At 38.8% G+C, this 13405-nt stretch overlaps 1 protein-coding gene across 2 annotated transcripts in view; it reads right to left on the reverse strand.

Moving 5' to 3' along the window:
• The window catches only part of NSUN6 (NOP2/Sun RNA methyltransferase 6), an 81837-nt gene extending 68762 nt beyond the window's left edge, over positions 1-13075 (reverse strand). The window contains exons 1-3 of one of the 2 annotated variants that reach the window (XM_030941026.1): positions 12180-13075; positions 9557-9712; positions 5998-6074 (exon numbers count right to left, since the gene is read on the reverse strand). In XM_030941026.1, the coding sequence (XP_030796886.1) occupies positions 5998-6074; positions 9557-9712; positions 12180-12254 (308 nt within the window). In that variant the 5' untranslated portion in view covers positions 12255-13075. Of the gene's footprint in view, positions 1-5997; positions 6078-9556; positions 9713-12179 lie in introns of both variants that reach the window. The other variant, XM_010364019.2, reaches the window with a different exon arrangement.
• Positions 13076-13405: the final 330 nt, after the last annotated feature.

Genomic DNA, 13405 nt, shown 5'->3' on the forward strand with positions numbered 1-13405 from the left:
CGACCTCAGGTGAGCCACCCACCTCGGCCTCCCAAAGTGCTGGGATTATAGGTGTGAGCCACCACGCCCAGCTTCTTTTTAGGAGTGAAAGGTAGGTATGTGAATTTATAATCCTAAATGATTTTTTCAAGCTTCCCTGCAATAGCTCACCATTTGTATTTTATACATTCACTCATGTTCTGATGAGTTGCCTAGATCACTACAAAGAACAGAATGAAAGGATGATTAAAGTCACATAAAATTAAGTATTGAAAATAATTTAAAGTTAAATCATCCATATATCTTAGAGACCTAAAATGGCCAGTATTGGCGTGAATGAAAGCATCAAAATCTCTCATATACTGCTGAAACATAAACTGGTAAAACTTTGTAGAGGGTAATCTGGTAATATGTCTCCAACTAAAATAAGCACAGACCTTTGAACTGACTATGCTGTGTCATATCTGTGTTACATCTGTGTCATATCTGGTTGTGTTCATATCATAACATGATATATTTGTTCTACAGACATGCTTACGCAAGTCCACAAATATTCACTCCAACACTTCTGGTAATTATGAAAAACAGGAAAAAACTAAATGTCTATCAGTGGAGGACAGAAAATTTAAACTGAGCTAAATGATAAAATATAGTTTATGTAGCCATTAAAAAGAATGAAAGTGTTATATAAGAGGATATCAGATGATATCCTATATATTTTTAAGTGAACACAAAGCAAATTGCAGAACATTATAATCTTTTCTATTTTCTAAAAATGAGTACAAATGACAGTATATGTGCATTCACATATGCAGATGTAAGCACAGAGACAGTCCAGAAAAAATCAAATTTGATGCTCAGAGAAACAAAATTGGGAGGTGGGACAGGAGACGTAATGGATGATTACTTTCATATTTATGTACAACTCTAGTTTTCACTTGCTTCTATAAAGAAAAACCTAACTGAACTATCTTTAGGAAAACTAAATAAAACTAAAGAATAAAGCAGAGGTGTTTAAGAAATGTTTAAGAATAAGAAACGGACGGCCAAAGTTGGCCTAGTGAGGTGGCTCACGCCTGTAATCCTGGCACTTTGGGAGGCTTAGGCAGGTGGATCACTTGAGGTCATGAGTTCGAGACCAGCCTGCCTGACAAGGGGAAAGCCCCTCTCTACTAAAAATACAAAAAATTAGCTGGGTGTGGTGGCGGGCACCTGTAATCTCAACTACTCGGGAGCATGAGGCAAGAGAATCACTTGAACCCGGGAGGCAGAGGTTGCTGTGAGCCAAGATCGTGCCACTGCACTTCAGCCTGGGCGACAGAGTGAGCCTCCGTGTCAAAACAAAAAAACGAAAAAGAAAGAACTAAGAGGAAATAATCAAAACCAAGCATTACACTGGCCAAATATCTAAAGTTCAGTAAGTAAGAATTCCACAGATCTCCAAGCAGAAGACAAGGTACTGTTAGATAGAGGAAAAGTTTCTGGTGGGTCTTAGATTTCTTCACAATAACATTTGATACCACAGGTTATAAAAACAATGTCTACAAAGTGCTAAGGGAAATACTAGGTGGCCTGGAACAATCAGACTCAGCCAACTTGTTGCATAAACATAAAGGCAACAGGCAGACGTTCTCAACCAAGAAAGTAACACAGTACATAAGAGGCACACTTTGGGAAAGGGCAGGGAGTGTGGGAGATCTGCTAAGTGACTGTACTCACCAACAAAGACATTAATAAAGAAATGAGAAATAAACTGTGACATAAGGACTGAAAGCAAGCACTGCATCCATGTGAATGATACTTGGGAAATAACAATGTTATAAAGCTTGACAATGTTAAAACAAACAACAAAAAAAAACTGGCCAGGCATGATGGGTGGCACTTGTAATCCTAGCACTTTGGGAGGCTGAGGAGGGTGGATCACTTGAGCTCAGGAGTTCCAGACCAGCCTGGACAACACGGCGAGACCTCGTCTCAAAAAAAAAAAAAAAAAAAAAAAAAAAAAAAAAAAAAAAACAGAGAAACAACGGTAAATACAAATTAGCTGGTAGGAATTTTAGGGAAAATTTAACTCCAGGAACCTCCTCATTTGTCATAATGGAAAGTTAAAGAGACTTAATAGGCTGCGCACAGTGGCTTGTGCCTGTAATCCCAGCACTTTGGGAGGGTGAGGCAGGCAGATCGCGAAGTCAGAAGTTCGAAACCAGCCTGGCCAATATGGTGAAACACAGTCTCTACTAAAAATACAAAAATTAAGCCAGGTGTGGTAGCACGTGCCTGTAGCCACAGATGCTCAGGAGGCTGAAGCAGGAGAATTGCCTGAACCTGGGAGGCTGAGGTTTCAGTGAACCAAGGTCACATCACTGCACTCCAACCTGGGCGACAAACTGAGACTACATCTCAAAAAAATAAAAACAAAAAAATTTTTTTAAAAGATACTTGCTGGGCATGATGGCTGAAGCCTGTAATCCCAGCACGTTGGGAGGCGGAGGCAGGCAGATCACCTGAGGTCGGGAGTTCAAGACCAGCCTGACCAACATGGAGAAACCCCATCTCTACTAAAAATATAAAATTAGCTTGGCATGGTGGCACATGCCTGTAATCCCAGCTACTAAGGAGGCTGAGGCAGGAGAATCGCTTGAACCCGGGAGGCGGAGGTTTTGGTGAGCTGAGATCGTGCCATTGCACTCCAGCCTGGGCAACAACAGTGAAACTCCAACTCAAAAAATAAATAAATAAATAATAAATAATAAAAAGATACTTAATAAAAGTCAGGAGTTAAAAAAACAAAAAGGAATTGACTTATTCATTTTAGGAATGAAAGGTAGGTATGTGAATTTACAATCCTAAATGATTTTTTCAGGCTTCCCTGCAACAGCTCACCATTTGTATTTATACATTCACTCATGTTCTGATGAGTAGCCTAGATCACTACAAAGAACAGAATGAAAGGATGATTAAGGCCACATAAAAGTAAGTATTGAAAATAATTAAAGTTAAATCATCCAAATATTTTAGAGACCTAAAATAGCCTGTATTGTCAAGAATGCAAGCATTGGCCGGGCGCGGTGGCTCAAGCCCGTAATCCCAGCACTTTGGGAGGCCGAGACGGGCAGATCACGAGGTCAGGAGATCGAGACCATCCTGCTAACCCGGTGAAACCCCGTCTCTACTAAAAAAATACAAAAAACTAGCCAGGCGAGGTGGTGGGCGCCTGTAGTCCTAGCTCCTCAGGAGGCTGAGGCAGGAGAATGGCATAAACCCAGGAGGCGGAGCCTGCAGTGAGCTGAGATCCGGCCACTGCACTCCAGCCTGGGCGACAGAGCGAGACTCCGTCTCAAAAAAAAAAAAAAAAAAAAAAAAAGAATGCAAGCATCAAAATCTCTCATACACTGCTGAAACATTAACTGGTAAAACTTTGTAGAGAGTAATCTGGTAATATGTCTCCAACTAAAATAAGCACAGACCTTTGAACTGGTTATTCTGTGTCATATACACTTTGTTATGCAGACATGCTTATGCAAGTCCACAAATACCCACTCCAACACTTATTATTATTATTACCAGGTAATAATGAAAAACAGGAAAAAACTAAATGTCTATCAATGGAGGATAGAAAAATTAAAACTGAGCTAAATGATAAAATACACTGTTTATGCAGCCATTAAAAAGAATGAAATAGTGTTATATAATCGTAGAACAATATCCATTATATATTTTTAAGTAAACACAAAAGCAAATTGCAGAACATTATAATCTTCTCTATTTTCTAAAAATGAGTACAAATGACTGTACATGTGCATTCATGTATGCAGATAAAAGCATAGAGATGGTCTAGAAAAAATCAAATTTGATGCTCAGAGAAACAAAATTGGGAGGTGGGACAGGAGATGTAACAGATGATTACTTTTATATTATGTACAACTCTAATTTTTACTTGCTTCTATAAAGAAAAACCTAATGGAACTCTAAGAAACTAAACAAAACTAAAGAATAAAGAAGAGGTATTTAACAGAGTAAGAAATGTCCAAAGTTTGAACCTAAATAAGTACAATTTTGCATCCTCATAAGGAGTGTAGTAACCTCCAAAGATTTGTGATTATGGTCTATTATACTAGCAACTAACTGGTCCAAAACTAAGAGATGACAGAAATAAGAAGAGCAGTTTCCTGGTAGGGTAGCTGAGTACAAGAGATGTTTCTGGGATAATGGAAATGCTCTATCTTGACTGCGGTGTGTCTTGGCTGCACAGTTGTATATAGTTGTCAAAACTCAACAAACTATACATTTAAGATCTCTTCGTTTCACTATATGTAAATTTCACCTTTAAAAAACTGAATAGAAGATGAAAAACTTTAAAATTAAACTAAATAGAATGAGAAGCCTATACAAATCAACTTTAATTGCAAAAATACATTCTTACAGTAAAAAATAAAACAAAAATATTACACATAAAAATTTTCTTTTATTTCTCCCCTCTCCCCCAATCTAGCTTCCTCAGAGTCAACCACTATTAAAAGCTGGGTATGTTACAGGTGCCAGACTTTTTTTTACATGTATATAAATATACATAAATGCATAGTTGTGTACTTTTTTTAATTGCAAAAAAAGTAATTATCCCAAGTATGGCAATTTGCTTCTGATATTTAACAACTGATCATAAACATCTTCTCTGATTGGTATGTATAATTCTCCCATATTAAAGGCCATATACTACCCCATTGCATGGACAAATCATAGTTTATTAAACCACTGCTCTATTGCTGCCCACTCAAAGTTTTAACAAAAGCGTTTCTATATTTATCATAACTCTTAGGAGTTTGAAAAGATTTTAGACCATAATTAGGAATTTTAAAACGTTCCATGGGAATAAAACTCTATTATAATCATTATACTATGAAAACTTATTTTTGCTTCTTTTTTTTTTTTTTTTTTTTTTTGAGACAAGGTCCCGCTCTGTCTCCCAGGCTGGATTGCAGTGGCACAATCATGACTCACTGTAGCCTCTAACTCCCAGGCTCAAACAATCCTTCCACCTCAGCCTCCTGAATAGCTATGACTACAGGTGTACACCACCTGTAGCTAATTTTTGTAATTTCTTTCAGTAGATGTGGGGTTTTGCCATGTTGCCCAGACTGGTCTCCAACCCTTGGGGTCAAGGGATCCGCCTACCTCAGCCTCCCAAAGTGCTGGGATAACAGGCGTAGGTAAGCCACTGGATCCAGCCTGAAAACCTATTTTCCAATTTTCAAACATATGCTTTCCAAATACATAAAAAAGCAGAACATAAATGGCACATAGTAGTTTAACATAACTGTCGAATTATGAATAAAATTTTATAGGCTGGGAGAGATGGCTCACATTGGTAATCCTAACACTTTGGAAGGCTGAGGTGGGAGGATTGTTTAAGGCTAGGAGTTCAATAGCAGTCACATAGTGAGACTGTTTCTACAAAATAAAAAATAAATGAGCCAGGTGCAGTGGTGCACACCTGTAGTCCCAGTTACTCAGAAGCTGAGGTGGTATAATTGCCTGAGCCCACAAGTTTGAGCCTGCAATCATTGTGCCCCTGCATTGCAGCCTGGGTAACAGAGCAAGACACTGTCTCAACAAATAAAATTCTACAAACATATCAGCTATGAAAGTAGAAAATAGGTTACTCTATATTTTTGCTGCAGCTCAAAAAAAAAAGTTTTAATTTAGCACTGAAAATTCATATGAAATACAAGTAAACAAATGAAATAAAACTTCGCAGAAAGAGGAGGGGAAAAACATCACTGCACTGAATGGACCTAAAATACATTATTCTCAAGGTCCTTGGGCCCATTCCTAGTCTTTTTTTGTATTATTTTCCATGACAGGGTCTAAAGTCTGCATTTCTAAATTTTTGAATTCCTGTTATCTATAGAAAGTTGCTAACAATGGGGAAACTTAGTATTATCACCGAACAGTTAAAAAGCTCCCTGTGACAAACTTTTATTGAGAAGAATATAATTTGGAAATGAAGTTCTTACAAACCTGGGTCCAATAACAGGAATAAGTAAGACATCCTGAAGGTCTGGATGTTGAAGAATAGGAACACTTAATCCGTTAAACTGCTGTTAAAAATAAACATGATTATAAAGCAATTCATACATCTGAAACATTTCAACTTATGTAACTTTTCAGTATCATCATCTACCACAGCATGAAGCCCTAGTAGCTCTGGGGTACTTTCACTTTATTCCACGGGATACCGTAAAAATCCAAAAGACTCAAAACAACAGTGTTTTCTCTATTTTAATTCTGAAGTATCCTGACTTCTTTATAAGACTCAATTTTGCTTACTATTTGGCATCATAAACACAAACTGTGGTTACCTTAAATGATTTACTTTAAAAACTTTTATTTAATATAGAATTATATGTAGTATTCCTTTAAGAAAAATTTCTGAATAGGATGTTAAAGACTGAGATTACTATTAATAAATACTACCTAATATACACAATTAACACTGGCATCCAAGTCAGTTTTGGTGAGGAAAAGAAATGTTTATGGTAGAGGTTCGCGATTTTCAGTATTCTCTATTATAAGGGAACCGGAAGACTGTCACACTGAAAGCAGGTACAGGTGCGGGAGCCGGCTCACACCAGCTCAGGAGAGTCACTGCATGCATCTCTTTCCAATTCCATGGTCATGCGTGTAGCTACCAAGGAACCAGGTGAGTATTTATACCACAGAAATCAACAAACATTACTTTAGGACACATGAACTTTTCAACATGAAAGGAGAAAGAAAATCCACAGCCTAAAGCCTCCTCCAAGTACTCTTTCTTGCTAGAATCGGGTACTGCTTTACTATCAGTTTCCTGTCTAGTGCCTTTGACCCAAGTTTCCCTGTACAACGTTAACCTTCAAGGAAAGGGGCCCAAAGCTGCCCAGAGTGACTGATCCTAGCCCATGGGATCTTGTATATCCAGACTAGAATACTATAATATCCAGGTTCTGGAAATCATTTGTTACGGAAAAAAATAATAAGGCTGGGTGCAGTGGCTCACACCTGTAATCCCAGCAGTTTGGGAGGCCGAGGTGGGCAGATCACGGGTCAGGAGTTCGAGACCAGCCTGGCCAATATAATGAAACCTCATCTCTACTAAAAATACAAAAATGTGGTGGGCATCTGTAGTCCCAGCTACTTGGAAGTCTGAGGCAGGAGAATCGCTTGAACACAGGAAGGAGAGGTTGCAGTGAGCCCAGATCACACCACCGCACTACAGCCTGGGCAACAGAGTGAGACTCCTTCTCAGAAAAAAAAAAAAGGCTGGATCTGAGTTATGGATACTTCCAGCGGGCCTCAGAACAGTTTCCTTTTTGTTAGCTGAAAACATATGCATGACTATGGAAAAGTAATGATTTTAGTTGCTTAGGGCAACTACTTATGTTTTATGCCTGTGATTACTCTCAATAAGATTATCACTATCAATAAAAATCAGATTAATTTTTTTAAAGTCTTATTTAATTATTATACTAAGGTTTGGTGTCATACACTGAGATGCCATAGCTGCTGCTTCTTCTGACATGGTTGTCTATCTACAACTTGGTAGTTATAGAATTGTTCTTTTTTTTTTTTTTTTTTTTTTTGAGACGGAGTCTCGCTCTGTCGCCCGGGCTGGAGTGCAGTGGCCGGATCTCAGCTCACTGCAAGCTCCGCCTCCCGGGTTTACGCCATTCTCCTGCCTCAGCCTCCCGAGTAGCTGGGACTACAGACGCCCGCCACCTCGGCCGGCTAGTTTTTTGTATTTTGTAGTACAGACGAGGTTTCACCGTGTTAGCCAGGATGGTCTCGATCTCCTGACCTTGTGATCCGCCCGTCTCCGCCTCCCAAAGTGCTGGGATTACAGGCTTGAGCCACAGCGCCCGGCCTAGAATTGTTCATAAGGAGAGTATGACAAAATCCATAAATGTAATAGAGAGATTTTTTAAAAGGGGATAAGTGACTCAGTGATAATTTTCTGAAGTTTCCCAAATAACTAAACACAGCTTGTGATTTACAAATGGAAACCCTTTAATGATGGTTGCCTCTTGCGTTTAGTTCAGATACAAATCAGGCAGAAATGAGTCTGCTGACACCCACCAGTTACATGTTACAAGTCACTGAATAACTACAATATGCAATTTATGTGGTACCTCTCAGCATCTATTTTTCCACATCCTACATTTCTTCTGAGGTAAATTTCAGTGTACAGAGTAAGAAACATATAAGGCAAAGCTTTCAAAAGCAAAAAAGTATATACAAGGTAACTAAAAAAAATATAAACAAGAGAACTCAAATACTTTTCTGCTTAGAAGTCATAAATGCCATTTTTTTTTTTTTTTTTGAGACAGAGTCTCGCTCTGTCGCCCAGGCTGGAGTGCAGTGGCCGGATCTCAGCTCACTGTAAGCTCCGCCTCCCGGGTTTACGCCATTCTCCTGCCTCAGCCTCCCGAGTAGCCGGGACTACAGGCGCCCGCCGACTCGCCCGGCTAGTTTTTTGTATTCTTTTTTAGTAGAGACGGGGTTTCACCGTGTTAGCCAGGATAGTCTGTCTCCATCTACTGACCTCGTGATCTGCCCGTCTCGGCCTCCCAAAGTGCTGGGATTACAGGCTTGAGCCACCGCGCCCGGCCATAAATGCCATTTTATAATACTGTTTTCATCTGTAAGAGGAATATTTTTCCAAAACTATTTTATTGGTTGGATGAAAAAAGTCTCATGCTGTTTTACATTGAAAATAGATTCAGATTAATTATCTTGTTGTAATTTCCTGGTTTTATGAAACATAAGGCGCTCAGCATTTTTTTTTTTTTTTTTTTTTTTTTTTTTTTTTTTTGAGACAGAGTCTCATTCCATTACCCAAGGTGGAGTGCAGTCATGCAATGTTGGCTCACTGCAACCTCCACCTCCTGGGTTCAAGGGATTCTCATGCCTCAGCCTCCTGAGTAGCTGGGATCATAAGCATGCGCCATCATGCCCGACTAATTTTTTTGTATTTTTAGTAGAGACAGGATTTCGCCATGCTGGCCAAGCTGGTCCCAAAGTCCTGGCCTCATGTGATCCACCCACTTCAGCCTCCCAAAGTGCTAGGATTACAGGCGTGAGCCACCACGCCTGGCCCAACATCTATTTTTTATCTCAATTAACAATATGATCTCACAGGTACTTAGTATGTACCTCCTTATCTCTGGGCTTACCTCAGCTATACCATCTGTCTTCCTGGTCATTATATGCTGCTTATTACAAAGCCACAGGTTTTTAAGGTTAGGCTGGACTTCTTCACATATATTTTAATGATGAAGCTACTAAGGCCCAGTTTAATGCAGCCCAGAGGGGATTAAGAGTTATTTAGTCACCAAAAATGAATAAATTTAGAATCAGAAGTACTAGGTTCAAGTTCTAGCATTACCACCTAGGATAATTTTGAAGAATTTACCATTCATGATCCTCAATCTCCTTATCTATAAAATTGGAAGTGTATTATATCATTCATAAGATTTTAATGGAGAACATGGCAGACTGCAAAAATGCAATTATGTACAAATGACAGAAAATTTCCACAAACCTTCTGAAGTTCATCAAGTAACAGATTTTTCACATGTTGTACTGAGGCTAAATGTGTATTCACTCTGACAGTTGTGAACGACGGAGGATGTGACAGGTGTTTTAACAAAGTTTCAAACTTCCTTTCTGCTTCTTGTTTACCTAAAGCCGTCACAATCTAAAAAGAAGAAATTAATGTTTAAATTTCCTGAGAATTAAAAATAGTCAGCAGAACACGCCTATATATTAATTCCATCTAATGAAACATTGCTTAGCAATTGTTCAGCTCCATTCTATTTTGCTGTATTGTTTATATGTTAATAGCACTAAGGAAATAGTAATACTTCACGGGGTTCTTGGGCTTAAACGTGGTAATAAACATCTAAGAAAATGCCTGAAATAAAGGGCTTAGAAAAACATTGCCTAAACTTCAAAGCATTATGCACATTTTCCAAATATTAATATCTGCTACATTTACTCACATAAATTCAAAAATTCAGTCTATTTATAATGCATTACCATTACAGTATCTCTGTAGAGCTAACATTTTATCCAAGTTAGCTAGATGTTAGCTAATTAGCTAACATCAACTCCAACAGCAAACTGGGTGGTATCCTTTTAAAACACCAATATTTAAAGAGTAAGTAACATTGATATAGTCACTGTCATACAAAGATTCCCCTAGGACATCAGCTTTTTAATACGGTATTATTAAATGTAACAAATATATATTGTCCAAAAAAGATGAGTAGCAAAGACACTTGTCAGATATGACAGTATAAAGACTCAAACAACAATATTCCCTTGTAATTAACCGAACCTTTTCAAATAACATATTTTTTTTTTCTATTTGACTAAACCCTGCTTTAGAGAATCTTCACAAACCACTTGTCAGCCTACTCATCCACTAGCCTTAAAAGTATTCATACTTTCTCAAGGTTTAGTCTTATCAAAGCTGAACTTTCAGCCTGGGCAACATGGTGCAACCCCATCTCTACAAACAATACAAATATTATTAGCCAGAGTGGTGGCCCCTGTCTGAGGTCCCAGCTACTCGGGAGACTGAAGTGACAGGATCACTTGAGTCCCAGAGGTCGAAGCAGCAGTGAGCTGTAATCACGTCACTGCACTCCAGCCTGGGCAACAGAGCGAGACCCTGTCTCAAAAAAAAAAAAAAAAAAAAGGCATAAAACTTAATATTCCTTTTCCTTCAATACTTTTCACAAAGGCATAGCTTTCCATTTTGTAAAACCATACCATTGATGAGGCTCTGAGGCAGAAGGAATGTCAAAAGAAAGATGTTTGGATATTCTTTATAAAACAATGTTCTCCATTTTAAAATCTGCTGAAAAAAATTGTGGAATGCCCCTACTTCTCTTAATATGTGCCTTATATTTTAAGTCCCTTGAAATCAACAGAATATATTTTATCTTTCCATACAGTCTAGTCTCTCAACATAATCTTTGGAAATGAAACATAGAAATCAAATCTAAAAGGCATGGCTTCAATAACATATTCAAAAATGGGCAACATTTAAGTGGTGTTAACCCGACTAAAAAAAACTAAGGATTTCAAAAAAAATTTGCTTAGAGGTAACGTGGTAAAGTGGAAGAGAGGACAGGCTTTGCAATCAGAGACAATCAACATTTACTGAGGACTTCCGTGGCAGGCACCGCCAATAGCAAACAAAATTAACATTTTTTGAAGACTTACATGCCAAAACAATGCTAGTTGTTTTCATTTACGTTTAATATCCTAAAACAACCTGGTAAAATATTTTTAATTTGACTAAAAAATTAAAGATTTAGAAAAAACAAAGTTGCTCAGAGGCAGCATGGTAAAGTGGAATAGACAACAGGCTTTGCAATCAAAGGACAATCAACATTTAGTGAGGACTTTAGCAAACAAAATTAACATTTTTTGAGGACTTACATGCCAAAACAATGCTACTTGTATTTACTTACGTTTAAGATCCTAAAACAACCTGGTAAGATATTTTTAACCATTCTCAATTTTTCACAGAAGAGAAAAATCGAGGTTAAGCCACGTAATTTACAAGGCAAATCAAGTGCCTGAGATTCATAAAGCTGTACCGTTGTTCATTACACCTGAACTCTTTCCCTCCAGATTTCAATGGTTACTTGATAGCCGTGTCAACTTGGGTCAGTTAACAATTCCTTTAACAGTCAGTTTTCTTATCTATTAAAATAGGAACAAACCTCTAGGATTGTGAGGAGTAAAGATGCAAATAACCTAACACAACTGTTGACATTTAAGAGGCACTGAAAATATTACAGAATCCTTTTCACTTGAGTGCCAAAGCGAGCGCTCTTTTAAAATTCGACTTGAGTTCTTGAAGACACGGACTTTTTCTTGTTCATCCTTGTAACCCTTTGTGTCATGCTTGACAGGCACATGCGTTTTTCCCCTCCTTTTCCACTCCTAAATGTTAAAACATACACCTTATTCACTTTGAATCTCAGTAAGCTTTAATACCTGTAGAAACATATTGGTATTTTTACACTTGACAAGTAGTAAGAAACGATGGCTGTCAAGATTTCCCTTTACACTTTTTTCTATTTCTCTAGAGTGTGTGAATATTTGAGTTTTTGCAAAATATCATCTAACATCTTTACCTGACCTACCTCCTTATTCATAAAGCCTTCCTTAAGATAGTTTTCAACCTCGGGTCTCAAAGATATCTTAGGGAAAATAGACATTTTTCCTGTTGCTTAGTTCTCCACCAAAAGAAATGCTGGAAAACGGTGTTTTCTTTCCGAATTAATAGTGATGAGTGTCTTGACACCAGATGCTCCGGAAAATCTTGCCGATCACGCTGAGTTAATTTCGGAAATGCAGAGGTACACGCTTTCTCAAGCCTAGCCTATTAGAAGGGGCTGCCTGGCTTCCACCGCACCTCATCCAGGCAATGTTTTCTCGTGGAGATGCTCACGGAAATCACTGAGCCAATGCCGCTCACGTTGCAAAGAACCAAAAAAAGAAAAAAATGCTTAATAACTGAATCTGTGGTGAAACGGAAGCAGATCACTAGGCCAGGCTGACAGCAGCTCGCTCGCATTATCTTTTCTATCAATTTCCAAATACGCGCCCCTATTTCTCGGCGGAAAGTCGCTTCCGGCTTACGTCACGTCCGGCGCCTGCGGTCCACCCCTCCCTTTCCGGTACCCCAATCCGCAGGCCCAAGTTTCCCCCAACGCTACGCTACGCTACGCCACGCCACGCCACGCCACGCCCCGCCCCCGGAGGTTCCTAACTCAGCGTGAGGCGCTTTCACCTGCCTCGGGTTACGTAGGCAGTGGCCGCTGGCGGAATGGACAAGGATATTTAGTTCCTGGTACCGGAGGGCTGGGTGCCAGGGGCAGTGGGGAACTGTCAAATGGTGTGGGTTGAATGGAAGATGTTGCTGCCTGAAAAAAGGCAGAGCCCAGTTGCTGTCCTGCGGGATGTCCTCCAATTAAAGGATGAGGCCAGAATTTGGGCGCATCACCACCGTTTGAGTTCATGAAATGATTTTACCTTTCTCAGGCATACAGATCTGACTTCAGTTGTGAAGTTTATAGAGTTCATATTTTTGAAAGTTGGGTTAATGGTGTGTTAATAGCCAATGCTCAGGTAAACCTTAAAATCCACAGATACTGTTTACAGTTAGTTATAAGGCTAACTGCTACTTGTATCATAGTTGACATATTCTTTAGAGCTTGAGAGACCTTTGCCATTTTTTTTTCTTTTTTTTTTTTTTTTTTTGGTCATAAGCAGACAGGGATATAGATTCAGAGAAGGAGGATACCTAACCAAACTCACTGAATCATTTTATAATTGTACAGGAAAGTCAAAAGAATTCTCCTATCAC

Source organism: Rhinopithecus roxellana, chromosome 11 (genome assembly GCF_007565055.1).
Source record: "Rhinopithecus roxellana isolate Shanxi Qingling chromosome 11, ASM756505v1, whole genome shotgun sequence".
NCBI classification, from domain to species: domain Eukaryota; kingdom Metazoa; phylum Chordata; class Mammalia; order Primates; family Cercopithecidae; genus Rhinopithecus; species Rhinopithecus roxellana.